The following is a 17,824-nucleotide window of genomic DNA, read 5'->3' as shown; positions in this document are numbered from 1 at the left end:
CCACACAAGGAAAGCGCTACAGACTATATGGGTGTAAAGCCCCACAAATCCTCAGTTTCTTCTTAACTCTGCAATTAATTATGCTGTCAGTAACGAGAGTACATAGCGTCAATGATAATTACTTAACAAGAAGCAGTTGGTGTGAACAGAACTGGCAGGGGAAACCGAAGCACTCGGAGGAAACCTGCACCACTGCCACTTTGTCCACCACAAATCCCACATGACCTGAAACTGAAACCGGGCCGCCGTGGTGGAAAGCCGGTGACTAACCGCTACGGCAAGGCCCTCAAAACACATTTAACTTCAGCAAACAGATGGAAATAAATGGTCGATTTCACAATCCGGCCGGCTTACCCGCGGAGAGAGATATCACGCCTGAATATGCAAGGTGGCTGTCTATACAAGGTAGAGTATGTAGAGGCCTGCACCACAACCACGGAAACAGTTCCACAGCAGTTCCCAGCAACAAAGCCTACCAACCGACCGGATGCTGGACATGTCGGTGTTATCACTGCATCACCTGATGGATCGGATGTGTCGGTTCCTCCTGCGCGACTCCCAATACAGGGCGGAGTCCTCTCGACATGGTCCAGGAGCAGTCATTCCACTGTACGAGTAATTTGGGGTGATGAACTCTGCTTCCTTAGCATCACGCAATTCAAATATCCCATAATGTTCTCATGACTTCACAGTGGTCTGCGCCGCCTCGGTATTCATTCTAGATCCTGAACCTTACTGACACGCAATACGGCTTATGGACTGAGGTTTATCCCATAGAAAGGCCCTTAGTTTGGCAAGTAAACGCATGAAAACCAAAACATATACATTTCTAGCACGATTCAGTCCAAGGTTATTCGTGCCTTTGAGTTCGTCTAAAGTTTTGACTGAACGAAATTTAAGTTAAAGAGACAGGTTGGGTATTTCTGACGATGTCTGATTTCATATAAAACTCCTCACGAAAAAAGTGTCCTCTGCACAGTGCCACCGCTTAATGCGTACTTTTATTGCTTCAAGCTTTCCTCTTGCAGAAGCCGGTTAGAACACTTCCACCGTAGTTCTGCGTGTACTAGGAGGCGACGAAGAGGGATCATTCTGTCACTGGGGGACCTGGTCCTCCAGGATGGCGATTACGCAAGGTTGGTGATCTTGCCCTGTACAAGAATTGTCGTTGCGAAATCCAAAGAAGTGAAAACCGGATCAAACCTGGCAGAATCTTTCAAGGTTATGGCTCAAAAAGTGGGTCTGACAAGTATTATTATTATTATTATTATTATTATTACTTCACGCTTGTTATCTTACAAAACAAGTAGCTATCTTTCCAGATCATTTCAAGTTACTGACCTTCGGTGCTGATGTCTTTCTTAACGATCTTCAAAGGCCTTCATGTTAGTCTTCATACGGAGTCTATTACAAATGCACAGAAAAATGTAATCTAAAATACATAGTCGCAAGAGACTGGAAGGATATAATCAATACCACGTACCCATATTGTATACACGCGTTCCCTCCACCTTGGCGTTCTGAGTATTCCGTTCGATTGTATGAACATTTCCTACTGCTCTAAAATCCAATATCATTACCACTGTACTTACTGTTGTTCTTAGTGGCCGCGCCATAGCTCAAGCGGTTAGTCGCTGGCTTCCCACAGCGGCGGCCCGGGTTCGATCCCGGGTCTCGTCAAGTGGTATTTGTGGTGGGCAAAGTGGCGCTGGGGCAAGTTTTCTCCGACTACATCGGTTTCCCCTGCCAATCTTCATTTCACCAATTGCTCCACAATCACCCTCACCTATCATCTGGGGCTGGGACAATAGGCCAGAAGTGGCAACAGTATAAGGGACTTAGTCGCACCCCACTAACATTAAAAAAATAATTACTGTTGTTCCTATGGCTGTTATGAGTACCGTTGTTTCGCTTAGTCCCGCCAGGTAAACGCCAAAATAGTGTCTCAAATGCTGTCACGATCGCTTCCTTACAAACATACTTGTCAGCTTTCGACACTATACATGACATACTGTAAGCGTCGTTAAACAAACCAAAATAAATACAAGCGCCTGAGCATAGTAAGATAAAGTTATATATTAGGCTTGCATAACGGGGGGAGGGTCATGATTCATTTTCCTGCCAATGAAATGGAAATCATGATAGGCTGAACACGTAGCTCGGACGGAGGAGGTAGTAACTCCGCGCACATTATTCTAGAAAGGCAACTTCTTGGTAAGGAGGCAAACGGAAAGGAAGGAGACCACAGAATATCATTAATTTGGATGTTAGGAATCTCGGTTTTGAGAATGGGATGGATTTAACTTGCTCAGTGCAATGTCCAACTTCAGGATTTCCTATCAGCATTGTTGACTCTTTGGTTCTTAAAATAAACCGGCTACTAACAATACACGATGACATATAAGAACGATCACGACTTTAAAGGAATTTCAAGCCCACTCCAACCCCTGCGCAGTTGTTCGCTCCCTCCTTGCCTCCGGACCCCATACTGCTGGCCTCTTCAGCCACCCTTGCACGCTGCTTCCCGTAACAACGCCACGTCTACCGGGGTACATAATTGGCGTGCGTTCTGGAACGTATTGTAGTGAAGGGTCTCTAATCAGTAACAAGCTGCTGAGAAGGGGGAGCAACAAGTGGGGGAGGGGGAGCAACAGTTGGTAGGCGCCCAACCAGTCCGTTGGTTTGCACAACGACGTTAACAAACTATTTTCAAGTTGCATGTCATGATTTACCTCCGTTACTTCTAATTTTTTTTACCTTCACCTAGTTTGCCAGAACCGAGTTATGTCTGAATCACCGAGCCGACAGAGTAAAGCCCTTTACTAACTGTAGGTCAGTTGGACAAGAAACGTCGGTGGGAAGCATCCTGTTGGCCTACGGAATTCTTAAACGCCCAGTCACATGGGCCAGCGGGTCTCAGCCATCCCTCGTGCACGGATCGGTAAACCACCAACAGGTTTTCCTGAGGACCGATCTCCTGCTGTCTCACACTGCACAGTACAGTCTACAAATTTTATTTTCTTAGCGCGTCCAAATATATTCACTTACAATACCAAAATTGGGGCAGATTTGATATCGAGAATACGTGAAGGCAAACCAAAATGAATAGCCACAACTGAAAATCATGGACAAGAACACAGACTTTTGGCTGCTGAAAGAAAACGAAATAAATACCTATTTGTGTAGCTATAACTTCGGTAAAATATACGCTATGTACCTACAAAGTACTTTTTTATTGTTAGTGGGGTGGGACTAAGTCCCTTGTACTGCGGCCACTTCTGGCCTATTGTACCAGCCCCAGATGATAGGTGAGAGTGATTGTGGAGCAATTGGTGGAATGAAAATTGGCAGGGGAAACCAAAGTACTGGGAGAAAACCTGCCCCAGGGCCACTTTGCCCACCAAAAATCGAACCCGGGCCGTCGCGGTGGGAAGCTAGCGACTAACCGCTTGAGCTATGGCGCGGCCTACCTACAAAGTAACTTGAAGTTGTGTATCAATATAAATTAACCCAAGGACCATTGTCGGTCCGCGGATAAAGAATTCGCTACAAAGAGAAAAAACAGTTACCAGCCGACCCTACACTCCTTGAGCAACAAACCTACTGACTACCGACAAAAACTTATGTTGCAAGTGTAGCATAAGGATCTCTGAAACGGAAATTCAACAGAAGTAGATTCAAAGGGTGACTCTCTGAGACGTTAAAGGAAATTCTTAATTTCAAATGGAAGCCGAACAGGCAATGCTGCCTACTCCATGAAATACAGACGAAGAAAATGGGTGGGACAAGAATAAGCTGAAGATCTAACAATATTATTAATAACCTTCACATCACATTCGAAGACCGATATGTCTCAGATTTGTATGTCGCGTGTTGCTGCCCTTAAGACCGTGTTTGTGGACAATTAAACTTACAGCAGAAAGAAGAGGCTTGGACCGCCCTGGACATCACTTCACACACACACACACACACACATACGCACACTCCGAAATTAGCCCGGCATGCAGTATATTACAGTGACGGTGCGCGTACATGGTTTTGGTTATGTTATACAAATAAACTCAATGAAACTGATTACATTAAAAAAATACGTTGTCTGCGAGGTGGGGCAGGCAGGCAGACAGACGATGTGCATCAGCCCTGAGGCTATATGGTTTGCAGACAGAAGCAAGCAACATGTCAGAACCAAATGGTAAGGTTCAGTGATCGCATCCCGATCTCGCCAATCCTCTAGATCTTTGCAAATAATATTGCAATTTTTCAATTACTGCTAAATACGAAAAATTTAAATGTACCACGAAACTTTAAAAAAATATATTTATTGTAAACTTGTAATTATAACAATAAATACGTCCAGTTTTACAAATCTGCCAAATTTTGACCAAAAAACTTTTTTTCCTTTTATGTTTTTTATAAAAACTGGGAGTGGCCTCGACAATACAAGTCAGAGGCTTGTTGGGGCGATGGTATTCATGCCTCCATCTTCAGAGGTGTTAAAGGCGGCCAGTATCTAAATTATGGTCACGTGGACTGTGACGCCGTATAGTTAACTTCTACCCCAAGGTGAAGGCAGCAGGCTCATCTGAAACGCTGGTAACCATTTACCAAACTACACGCGCCACATTGTCTAACCTTAATCACGTCGCGCATGCCCATTAATCAGTCTGTATAATATTTGAAGTACAACACAAAACTTCTATACAGATTTGTGCTATTTTTCGGACAATAACTTCTGTACAAAAAGAGAATTCAAAATTAACGCTCAATGAAGTTTCGATGGACCGGTTTCGACACCCGAGGGGGATGACGCCAACATTACTCGTAACCACAAATTCCGAAACAACCCTTGGAATCGACGTATATGACCTCATATCATCATTGTCCCAGAATCCGTATGAGAATCCAAGCCTACTTCGCTGATATTATAAAAACTGCGAACACTGTAAGGCAGTGAGCCATGTGCGGTACGGTACCTGCGCAGTATCACGTCCTGCCCAGGAAGTCAGCTAACAAAGTTCGCCTTGTGCTGAGCTTCTTGGCAGACTCAAAGTCTCCAGCAGCAGATCAACAAACCCGCTTCTTTATTGCAAGTTCCTGTTATGTGTGTTACCATAAATTTAGTTATTTTAAAATATATGTGCAATATACGTACGAACTCGAGGTAGGAAGGAGCCATGGGGGTTGCTCCTATCTGGATCGCAAAATATAGAAAATACATAACGGATGTCGGTATTCGGCTCTTTCGTCGCTTTGTTCAATACTGTTCAAAACAGCAAATACAACGAAATTCAAAAACTGTCGGCCCTTAAGCAAATTTATTAAATTGGTAAAAATTGGTGTTTTTCTCATACAGATACTTAAAAGGGGGTGTAAAACTGAACTCCAATTCAAGTTAAGACTTTAAAATGACTTAATTACAATGTTCAACACCTCATCTGCTCGAGAGTGCACTTTTTATTTATTTTTTATGAGGGTGAAATTTGAGTGTGCACTTACTGAGGACGCAAATCTATTATTAACTCTACACATAACATACTCGACAGCCATAAAAAACGTCAAATGTTCACCACCAATGAAACACGTTTACCCAAATGAGTTCAATCCTTATACGTCATAAGACAATTTCTGAAGAACATCTATATCGGAGAATAGTTTAAGAACTAGATTTAAGCTTCATGTAAAATGTAAGCCATGTTATAGTAACATAGGCTGAAATCTAGCTGTAAGGGCGGACACCCATCTCCGAAGCTCAAATGTACTGTACAATATACAATAAAGCCAATAGATCGCCGCGACCGGGCGGCAACTTCTTTAGCTCAAGTGCGAAGCAGACAAGTATATACAACAGGCACTAATTTTAAATGAGGGCAGTTTCAAGTACATATCCAGGTAAAGGTTACCATGTGTTAGTTCATTAAGTAATTAAGCACTACTCCATGAAGATGTATGACGGACTGGAGGTACAGCTCCACCATTCTTGACCTCAACAACAGATGGAGGTGAGGGGTCGGCCTTGCGCCCCTGCCGCTCTACTGTCGGGGAAAGAGCCCCCAATACTGCTTGGATAGGAAACTGGGTGGGCCCCAGAGCCGGTCTGGATGCTATGCATAAGAGAAAGATCTCTTGTCTCTGCATGGAATCGAACCCCGGCTGTCCAGCCCGTAGGTGGCATATATCCAAAACTTCCAAATTAATATAATAATAAGAAGAAGAATAAGACACCATGGTAGGCCAGGAAGGGCTGTTCTGATCATTCACAACCCTTCCAAAATAGTAACAGATGAACATAAAGACCTCCATCTTATACTTGCGTGATTATCAACTTAAAAGTATTTCACAAGGCGATTTCCTAGGCACGTTACAAAAATAAGCGTTAAGTCCAAATGTTACGATGTTGTCTCCAAATGTATCTTCTATGAGCGTAATGGACGTTAACAATTATAGGAGCTAAGTAAAAAAATGTTAGAAATGATTAGTAACTAGGAACTTACGCGGACCTTGGTTTCAAGAAATAATTTAAACCTTGAAATCAAAATATAGCTACAACTTCGGGAATCGCTCTAATGTGACGCAACCATTAGGTCTACCACGCTACTCAGCAATACATCTGTAGCAGGTACACTGCAGGATCACTAGATGCCTTGCCAGATGAGCTCAATATCAGATTATTTCATTAGGATGATTATTATCACGAACTTACCTTTAACAATGTTTAATCTTAACTGTTCTTTCTCCCACGAAGCAAAAGACGCCTTCAGCGCCTCTGTCATTTTTTTGTTGGTGCCGGGAGTAAGAGGCGGCACCTGGGTCGGTATATCTGAAACAAATGCAACACGGCATTCGTCAGTCTTGTTGGTAATGAAATGGCAATTAAACCAGTTCACTGTGAAGCTCCAGCATTCGTGAGCATAGCTGGGCACACACCGACCGTAGTTCGTAGCTTTCACGCGGAGGAAGGTCTCAAGACTTCATATTGAGACAACACACGGAACAGAATAATTGAAAAAAGAGAAAAAGCAATTAAAAGAAATCATAATTCATATCACATGTTCAAAACTTCCGGTTTATTAAAACAGAAGCTACATAAATTACGAGAAGTCGTCGTTCTACCGAAGAAAACATGTTCAGATGCGGTAACAACTTCATAGTTAAGCAATAACATTTATTACAATATTCTCAAGATAATCGCGAGGAAACAGGGGACTAATATAATAATATACCTTTCTTAACAACTTTAGTACACCTCTATGATCAGTTCCACATAATACATTTCATATCAGCAATACGGTAATTTTTGTCTTCTCCTCTATTGTCCAAAAACATAAAAATTAGAATATACAAAACTATAATTTTGCATGTGGTTCTGTATAGGTGTGAAACTTGGTCTTTGACATTAAGAGAGGAACATAGACTGAGGGTGTTTGAGAACAGGGCGTTGAGAATATTTGGACCGAAGAGAGATGAAGTGACAGGAGGTTGGAGAAAACTGCATAATGAGGAGCTTCATAAGTTGTACTCTCCTCCAAGTATAATTAGAATGATCAAGTCAAGGAGGATGAGGTGGGCAGGTCATGTAGCACGAATGGGGAGACGAGGAATGCGTATAGGATATTGGTGGGAAGACCAGAAGGGAAGAATGCGTAGGTGGGTGGACAATATTAGAATGGATCTTAGAGAGATAGGATGGGATGGTATGGATTGGACATATCTGGCTCAGGATAGGGACCAGTGGAGGGCTCTTGTGAGCACGGTAATGTACTTTCGGGTTCCATAAAATGCTGGGAAATTCTTGAGGAGCTGCATAATTGGCGGCTTCTCCAGAAGGGCTCAGCTCCATGAGTAAGTAAGTAAGTAAGTAAGTAAGTAAGTAATACGGTAATTTAACGAAACACGTTACTGTGGAAGCAAACTGCTAAATGTCGACGTGAAAATTCATACAAACTTATTCATGTGTTACTTACAAACAAGGTGCAGGTGTTCAACTGCTACATTGCGACTTTCAATTTCACGTTGTGTGGAACCATAGGATATGAAAGAAAGAATTCTTAATGTTCTGTACTGTGGAAAATATCACCACCTTCACAACACTGGGGAAAATCACAATTACAGCTACAGCAGTTACTAACAGTATTTAAGTATGTACGACACATCATGTTTTATTACGCTTCGGTTCAGAAGACAGTTGAAACTAACGTGAATATGAATGCGTAATTTGGAAGGTTGAGATATTTAAGCGTAGGGAGCTTCATCAATTCTCAGTAACATTTAAATCCGATGAACAACGCAGCCGTCCTTCAGAAAATTAACAAGTTCCGTATGAGTTTCATGTAGCCTCCACGCCATTTATGAACGCTCAAATTTTGTTCTACACCATTCAGTATCAAATTTCATGTAAAATACATGAGCTACCAAAAGTAGAGAGATTCAGAAGTTAGATGTGTAAGCTACTGCAGTGGAAAGCAGGCCTACACACAAATTTACTACCTCAGCCAATGTGATAAGGAGCGGAAACTTAAAAAAAAAAAATTGGTTATTTCAGAGGTCAGGAGAGGCCAGCTTTATAATAGTCACTTCAGTTGTGTCAACATCAGTGTGTGTTTCAAGATAAGTTCTGAAGGTGCTTCAAGGTGTGTGCGTGTGTGGGAAAGTGACCAGTCTGATAATGAAATTCACCCCGTCTGCATGTTGCGCAACCCCAATCAGGCTCATGAATACAAGAGCAGAGGGGGCAGGTGTGGGTGGCTGACCCATGTCAAGGCACAGCACCTGTTATTAACGTTATTACATTGCGAGCGTTTGCCTTCTTTTGTGCTGCAACCATGTTTTCTGTCCTTGACTCACTACACAGACATGGAAACAATTTTTAAGTGCACCGATGCGTCACAAAGCACCTCCTACAGTTCTGAACGCTTCAGCCAGTATAGACGCTCACAAAAGAAAAAAGAAAAATCACATGTGAACACTTTCGGCAAATTACAGGCACTGAGAACCCCGAAAAACATATCACCCACATCTGAACATCTCAACAGGTCACAGCTGTATACAAACCGCCAGCCACACCACACGTTACATCTGAACATCTGAACAGGTCATGGCTGTATACAAATCGCTACATCTGAACACTCCGACAATTTTACTCGTAGTTCTACGCTAACCCAAGGGAGATTCGGCTCCACAGAAGCAAGGGTTATAGTGGATTGATACAAGTAAAACTGAAATGTTGTTAACTTTTAGAGTAGACGTTACATATTAAATTTAACTAAAATCAGCAAAACATTTCAGACATGAAACAAATAGACGGACAGTCAGAGAGACGAGGACACAAACACGATACACGTGTTATCCACCCTTGTTAGAATTCAGGTCGATCAGCTGTGCCGAGGAGTTTCGTAATTTTTAATCCCCTTCGAGAACGATATCTTACCTCAAAATGAAAGCCGCGCCATAGCTCAAGCGGTTAGTCGCTGGCTTCCCACCGCGGCGGCTCGGGTTCGATCCCGGGGTCTGGTCAAGTGGGATTTGTGGTGGACAAAGTAGCGCTGGGGCAGGTTTTCTCCGAGTATTTCGGTTTCCCCTGCCAATCTTCATTCCACCAATTGCTCCACAATCACCTTCACCTATCATCTGGGGCTGGTACAATAGGCCAGAAGTGGATGCAGTACAAGGAACTTAGTCCCACCCCACTAGCAATAAAAAAAGTAGCTCAAAATGAGGCAGGGCTATTTCCTCCAATTCTGTATCTGATTACAGTCCATTTCGTTGCTACATTTCTTGGTGACGTAACAAAGCGTTTTTGCCTGCACAAATTACACACGGTCAAGCGGCGGGAAGGCGGGAAAAGATGAACATGGAAGGAAGCCACATATTTTAACACTGATAAAAACAAAGTTTGGACTGTTTTTCACGTCATCCTAACAATCCATATACAATATGGGAATCGTCTTATGGTAAGGGAAGAAACCCGGACATGGACGCGTGGACATTCGTGTTTGTAACTGCACTTCGTAGACTGAAATCACTACTGCGGCAGAGAGCAGGTGATGTGCGATTTCTGACGGATGATGAGGCTACTCAGAGGTCAGGGTCCATGTCTATTGTTTCCTCAGTAGGTGACGAACCACGGTAATTATCAGCGAGCCAGGTGCTACCAGTGGAGAACTTCATTACGTATAGGAACTGGACTGTTTTCTTCCGTCGTTTCGACTTCAATTAATGACACAAAAGGAAACAAAAATATAGGAACAAAGAAATTAAATTAATTGGGTGATTCTCCAATTCCACAGTTAAATATTGCCCCAGCAAGAGACTGAACTCATGCAGACCTGGAGACAACTGTACCACTAAGAGTGCATACAGAAAACGACGCAAGTTCCAGCAAACGCATGGTCTTGTGATCGAAAAATATTACAAACGAACACGAATAAGACATAACAAATTGGGACGAGATGGAGGTGGAGTAGTTTTAAAATAGAGAAACAAGCAAAGGTTATTTAGCAGTGCTGTATTTCATCCTGGGATTATTTAACTCTCTTTTCCGCTATGGTTTCTTGTTCAGATCTATCGAAAATGAACACGGAAATGAAGATGTTAAAGAGGAAAGCCGGCCGGTCACGGTAGCCGAGCGGTCTAAGGCGTGCACTGTCTTCGTTCGCTCGGAAGCCGGGATCGTGGGTTCGAATCCCACTCTGGGCATGGATGTTTGTGTGCGTTTTTCTGTGTTTGTCTACAGGTAGAGGCCTTGCGACGAGCTGATCACTCGCCCAGGGAGTCCTACCGTATGTGTAAGATCTAGTAAACCGAAGTGAAACGGAGAGTTTCATGGAGGTACGCCTAGGCCCAAATTGGGGCTGTAGCGCCACAGAAAAAAAAAGAGGAAAGCCCGACACTTCAGATTAATGAAAAATATTTCATATTTTCATTATAAATATTTCATAAAAAATATTGGTAGTTGGTATTATGACGATGTAGCACAGAAACAAATTTACCATTAAGGAATATATTTTTCATTCTGGCAGTAGGGCGAAGTATATATTCCATAAACTTGGGCCTACTGAAGAAACCCAATCCTAAACTGATCTTAAGTGGGATCAATATGTGAACTAGCTTAGTAAAAACATTTAAATAATTTCAGCTCTAATAAGAAATCCATTAAATAACAACATATCCTTTCCAGACTACTATTCGGGCAGAACCAACTACATAATATGAAGAGTATGTGGACAGGTATTCTTCCTTAAAGATGATAATGAACAACAAAAAAAGGTAAAGCTACTCCTGTAAGAGGCTGTGAAGGCCCATAGAGTTCTGAGGCTCCCACATTTTCTAGACAATCGGCTCACAGATGGCGGCAATGTTGTGAGCCTTACGTGCCGGCTGCCCTTTACCCTCCATGAAGATTCCTGGTACTCATTTCTGTTAAGAGGCTGGGTCGACCCCAGGGCCATAGTGGGCTGAAAGAGACGAATTGAAAAAATCCACCTCATCCGGGACTCGAACAGATGACCTTCCGGGTTGTAGCATAGTGTCTCAACCAACTACGCTACCGTGTGTCCCATAACGAACTGTATGTGGTTTGATATAATTTTCTTTATAAAACCTCCCCTGCGAATTAAATCTCTCACACCTTACGGATCTTGTCACGTATAGTGGGGTGCGGAGGGGGAACCTCCTATCTCGGTGTCAAGTTCACCTCCACTTGGTGCATCCGGTAGCCTGTATATGCACAACGCTCTGGCGCCCAACGTATGTTGGCTTACCAATTACGCATGGGGTGCAGGAAATGCCACTACTTCTGTTTTCAGCCTGTTTCAAGTTATGCTTCGTTTGCTGTTACTGTACACTCGTCCACAGAGAATGAAATAACTTTCAAGAGAGAACCTTCCACTTCCCTTGCAAGACCTATTAAAATCTGCGACTTTAATCACAGCTTTTCTTCATATCTATGCTAATAACTCAATCTCTTAAGATACCAGCAACAGAAATTAATCTGACGGATAGAATTAACACTGGGATATTCTCATGTAATTTTAAGTTGGTTATTTAACGAGGCCTTCAGTATCGAGACTAAATAGCGTCAATAACAGCTTGATTAATGAATATGGCAAAGTTACCGGAATAATAAAATGGCAGGGGAAATCAGGTACTCGAGGGAAACTCGATCCACCACCACAAATCACACATGACTTAACCTGGGACTGAACCCAGGCCACCATCGGCTTATTAATATGCTTTGCTCGTGATATGGTTTATGCTCAAGGTGTTTATTTTTTGTGAGTTCTCTTATCTGAACTACTATGTTCATAGAAATGAACTGTCCCAATGAAGATTCTCGCTACACAAATGACGTTCCTGTAACGCAGTCTGTCTGTGCGTACATGCGTGCGCCTTGCCAGCACCTCATAGGAGGTTCAGAATTCTCGTTAAGGAAACGACATACTACCAAGGCGAATTACAGGAACAACAGTCATAATGCCGACAATAATACACTGAAGGAAAAGCGGATGTCATCTGTCACCGTGTCCATGCGTAACTGCGTGCGCTACGGTTGGGCTCTGTGAATGGATTCGGTTCCCATTGATGAAATAAAGAAACGTGTCCTCCGTGGACACATTATTACAGACTAACGCAATGCTTGTTGTAAGTTGTTTAAAAAAACATTAACGATACATGTAGGAATGTCGTCTTCTGGGATGTAGCGCCGTGTAGATTTTGTATGAACCGACGTTTCTGAGGAAAGTATCGCCTCTATCTTCAGGGTGAAAAATCGGCGAGCGATGAACCAGCGTGGGTGGCTGCAGGCAATTGCTCACGCTGGTTTCTCGCTAGCGGATTTTTCTATCCTGAAGATGGAGGCGATATGTTCCTCCAAAACGTCGGTTTATACTATATCTACACGGCTCCACATCCCAAAAGACGGCATTCTTCATTAACGACACAGTTCCAACATAATTCAAGCAACGGCACTAAAATCTCCTGTACTGGATCTTACCATACATTCAAATGCTCAAGTAATACCATGTTTTATGGAACGGGTCACCAAAAGATTCCCAAACCTGACAACACCTGAACCAGTTCATATCGTTCAGGAACCAAAGTTCTCCTGACGATTAAAAGCAATGAAACGAGATACGTCAATATGGAACAAAATTTCGACGTTTCGGGGGACTGTTTCTATCTCAATTATCACATATGAAATTCATCATCTTCGCCACCACCGGCGCAACAATCTAAACTGAGCTCTGATATTCACTATTCTTCGCCAGCCTTCTCCGCTCACAGAAGTCTTCCTCCAATCTCTAACTTTCACGTCGTCAGTCCATCTAAACGTTGGCAACGTTGCTCCATTTCGCCAATCGGTTTTGTAATCAGGATTCTCTTCGGCATTTCCCCCCCCCCATCACCACCTGACGTGCAAACCTTAATCTTACAAGCGTCTCACAGCTGAAACTCATAAGTTTCCCATTTATACCTGCTACGTCATATCCTTCCAGATCCACTGTGTCTCCATTACCAGGGACTAACGTTTATGTCAGGACCGATGCTGGAGACAGAGGCAGTCTCCAAAACGTCAGAGTATTATTACATGATGACTATGTTTTGGGTAATTACTGGTCCAGCGGAGCTAACAATTCCTGGCAGCAAAAAAAAAAAAATAATAATAATAATGAAACGTTACAGTCGTGTAGACCCGCTCAGAGCGATTCCTTGGAACGATCTAAGCAAAGCAAAATGGAAAATAGGTGTTGAGGTACCGGAATGGATACATCTGGCTCCGGACAAGGTCCAGAGGCAGCCTAGTCTAAGTCCATAAGAAGACATGTCTTACCCACCTCGGCAAATGTTTGCTGCTAATGAACAGAGTTGGCCCAAGAAGTCAGTTACGATATATCTTCAGTCAGTGACAACAACTGAGAAGTGTTACATATCTATCAGGGCCGTGACATAACTCAGGTGGTTAGTCGCCTGCTTCCCACCGCAGCGGCCTGGGTTCCAGCCCGGGTCAGGTCATGTGGGATTTGTGGTTGAAAAACGGCACTGGAGCAGGTTTCTTCTGCCAATTCGCATTCCACCAATTGCTCCAAAATCATCACCTATCATGTGGGGTTGGTACAATAGGCCAAACAGTGGCCGCAGCACCAAGTGGACTCAGTCTCACCCCATGATGATGATGATGATGATGATGATGATTATGCTGCTACCGCTGATGATGAATATCTTTAACGTATATTCTTAACAACGAAATTCTTCGGTCTAGCGGTTACTTCGAAATATCCGTCCAGCACACAAGCAAGTTTAATCCCACGTTACTGACCCACACAAAGTAAAGAAACCAAGGTATGACTGCTGATACGGTAGGGAGATCAGTATAGCAACATCTGCAGAGCGAAGTCCCTACTTGTGTGCAACCAATGCAAGAACCGCGTCCCAAATATGAAACACTCAGCTTCAGACATGACAAAATATAAACTAAGACACAACAGAATCAGAATATTACCGTATTTACGCATGTATAGGCCGCACATTTTTGCCAAAAATTCAAGAGGAAAACTGGGGTGCGGCTTATATTCGAAATCACACTTCATTTAAAAAAAATCATATTCATAATAAGTAATACAGGGTGTAATACTCCTGAAATAATATTCCAAGAAAATAATTTTTTCTATAATTTCTGTCTGAAAATTGTGCTGCGGCCTATACATGCGTAAATACGGTATCCAGTCTTTTACTTAAGCTGTGCTCTAATTTACACAGGCCGGTATCCGTTTAACACCAGGCTGCTGTTGTATAACTTATTAAATTAATTCATTTGAATTAAAAACATTATCACTTACACAATTAAATTTAAATTACATATATACACCTATTTTACGACCGCCTCTGTGACCTAGTGGTCAGAGTTTCTGGCTACAGATACAAAGGTCCCGGCTTCGATTGCCGGCGCTACCAGATTTTCTGAGTAGTGGGTCTGGAACGGGGTCCACTCAGCCTCGTGAGGACAACTGAGGAGCTATTTCAAGGAAATAGCGACTCCGGTCTAGAAAACCGAAATTAACTACCGTGGGTATTCGTTGCGCTGACCACGCGACACCCTCTATCCGCTTAAGTTGGCACTAACTTCGCCGACAAGCGGCGGTAGCTCGGTCAATATATTTTGTTTGCGGACTAAAGCCACGAGTGCGGCTGACAGCACTGAATTTCTTTTGGTGCGTCGCATTTTGCCTACCGATGGCCTATAATGTTGTAATCTTCGTGTATGTCAAATCATATAGACATCAGGCGTCAGAGTTCTTGCGCTCAGTTTACGTGATATTTTCGTGCATTATTACGACATAAACAGAATTCAATCTTTTATAATTTTCCGAAGGAAAGAAAGACAAACATACCCAGAAAAGAATCATGTATTCTAAAGGATATGAATATTTCTTTTATTGAAATTCATGCCAAATTCACCTGGAAGTGTATTAGGCTAAACCACCTTGCCTCTAAATAAGGGGCATACAGTAGGTCCAAGCCGGTTACGGTAACCGAGCGGTCTAAGGCGTGCACTGTCTTCGCTCGCTTGGAAACCGGGATCGTGGGTTCGAATCCCACTCAGGGCACGGATGTGTAGTTTGTGTGTGTGCGTTCTTCTGTGTTTGTATACAGGTAGAGGCCTTGCGACGAGCTGATCACCCGCGCAAGGAGTCCTACCGAATGTGTAAGATCTAGAAAAACCGAAGTGAACGGAGAAGTTCTTGGAGGTAGGCCTAGGCCCATTGGGGCTGTAGTGCCAAGGAAAAAAAAAAGTAGGTCCAAACGGCAGTTCGCTAATAGTAATGACGATAGGTCTACGGCTTCAGATTATAAACAACACTGAAACTGAAGCCACGAAATTGACAGCCACCATGAGCAACAAAACGGCTGGCATTATAATGCCCGGGAATTTCATTGCCCAGATGGGACATGGTCACATCTCCCCCACGCATGCGCCATATTTCTGCTCCACAAGATGTTATTTTTTATACTATATCATTATAACTTATATGTATGTCTATATATCTTGAGGTGTAGCGAAGTCCAGGTGAATATCCTCTCACCCCTTCCTTATGTAGCACCCCCCACCACCTGTCGCATAGCACGTGCTATCCAGCTGCCCTATTCTATAAAACTCCCTTCTCTGTCTATTCACTAACGTGTCTTGTTATTTTCCGACTGTCCGAAAGCCACATCTAACGAAATAAAAATAAACAACAGACAGCCAGACAGACCGTTAGTAATTTACTGGAAGAATGAAGAACATGTGAACCTTAACGGCAAAATTAAAAATAAGAAGAAAGCCCTCTGAAATTCGAAATTCATGCCCGTATCGTTGCGCTCTCTTCAGAGGTTCAAATTATGGAAGCACACATCAGTACGGATACGTATTTGAGTGACTGTAGACGGGGTTGGATTGATAACTGGATTTACTGAACAAAACTTGGAACTATAAGCAACTGTAACTCTGCACTAATCACCGTTAACACACACTAGTTCTCTCAGCTTGTTATAGCCTCCACTAGCCGTTGCCTAGTTACGGCCTTCCAACAAGGACTATTCATCACGTCCTTGTAGCTCACGAACTGCACTCACTCGCTTCTGATTCAGGACTTACTTCTCTAGACTCTCTCGTAATGGCAGGCGGTCCTCGTTACATAGCCTTGTCACGGACCGCACAGAAAACACAGATTCCAGCAAAAGTCAAATTCACATTGCGACTGACGGTCAGTCAGTCTTGGAGTCGAGCCCCATACAGTCTTGTTTTTGTGGGGCGCCCTCTCTGATGAGAGGACGGGTCTGTCTTTTGTCAGAGTCAATGTCTGCAGCAGTAAGTCATTTGTCATAATGTAAAGGATATTTAATTTTACCGATTCCAGCAGTTCTATTATGCTGTTAGGAAACTGTCGCAGCGGACCGCAGAGAAAACACCGTTCCCAACGGTACTTCCATTGGTGACATGACGCGGAGTTTTCACCTCTGCGTCACTGTTTACTGTGCCATTGCATAGCAATGACTGCCTCTTCCATGTCACAAAATTAAGCATGTATTACAGCGATGTAGGGGTGATGGTACCGTACTTAAGAATCGAGTTCCCGGCAAACTGTGGTCAGTCCTGAAGATATTAGCCATATATGCAGTAGATACTCTCTGTTAACATACACGTATCCTTAAGTAAATTTATTGCTACATATAGACAGTACTGCACAACGACGGTCTCCTCAGTAAAATCACCATATCGATTAGTGTCAACATTACACAACACTGTAGCAATGAACAACAGGAGATACAGTATGACTGTAAAGCCTCGGGGGAAAGGGGCACTTGGGAGACCTCTGTGGAGTTGCTGGCATGTTTTCTTTTTTGCTGGCTGACCTGCCCCTTTGGGCCCAACCCTCTTGATATATATTTTTTTTCATTTTGATCATTTTGCAGACGGTATGAATCCTTGGACGAGCGATCAGTTCGTCGCAAGACCTCTACCTAAATACAAACATACCAAACATGAATGCCTTGTGTGGGGTTCGAACCCACGATCCCGGCTTCCGACCGAACGAAGACCGCTCGGCTACAGTGACCGGCATTGACAGCATTACACTGAGAGAACTATCAAGACAAACTAAGCTGTAAATATGCAAAGTAGAATGAACAAGCTCAAAATAAAACCCAGCAGCTCACGTCTGTGAGCATTCTGATTCCATTACAGCGAGGAAGTTCTTAGTTTTATTGGGCTACTCACAAAATAATATACCATTATTATTATTATTATTATTATCATTATTATTGTTGTTGCTGCGCCTATGCTGCTAAC

General features: G+C 43.0%; 1 protein-coding gene across 7 annotated transcripts in view; it reads right to left on the bottom strand.

The window, feature by feature from the left end:
* LOC111863372 (protein C-ets-1) overlaps positions 1-17,824 on the bottom strand; it is a 492,047-nt gene that overhangs the window by 137,176 nt on the left and 337,047 nt on the right. For all 7 annotated transcript variants that reach the window (XM_023849636.2, XM_023849633.2, XM_023849637.2 and 4 more), the window contains one exon: positions 6,701-6,817. In XM_023849636.2, the coding sequence (XP_023705404.1) occupies positions 6,701-6,817 (117 nt within the window). The remainder of the gene's footprint in view (positions 1-6,700; positions 6,818-17,824) is intronic.

Source organism: Cryptotermes secundus, unplaced genomic scaffold (assembly GCF_002891405.2).
Source record: "Cryptotermes secundus unplaced genomic scaffold, Csec_1.0 scaffold568, whole genome shotgun sequence".
Lineage (NCBI taxonomy): Eukaryota > Metazoa > Arthropoda > Insecta > Blattodea > Kalotermitidae > Cryptotermes > Cryptotermes secundus.
The sequence above is the reverse complement of the archived record's forward strand: the minus strand, read 5'-3'. Positions and strand labels throughout refer to the sequence as shown.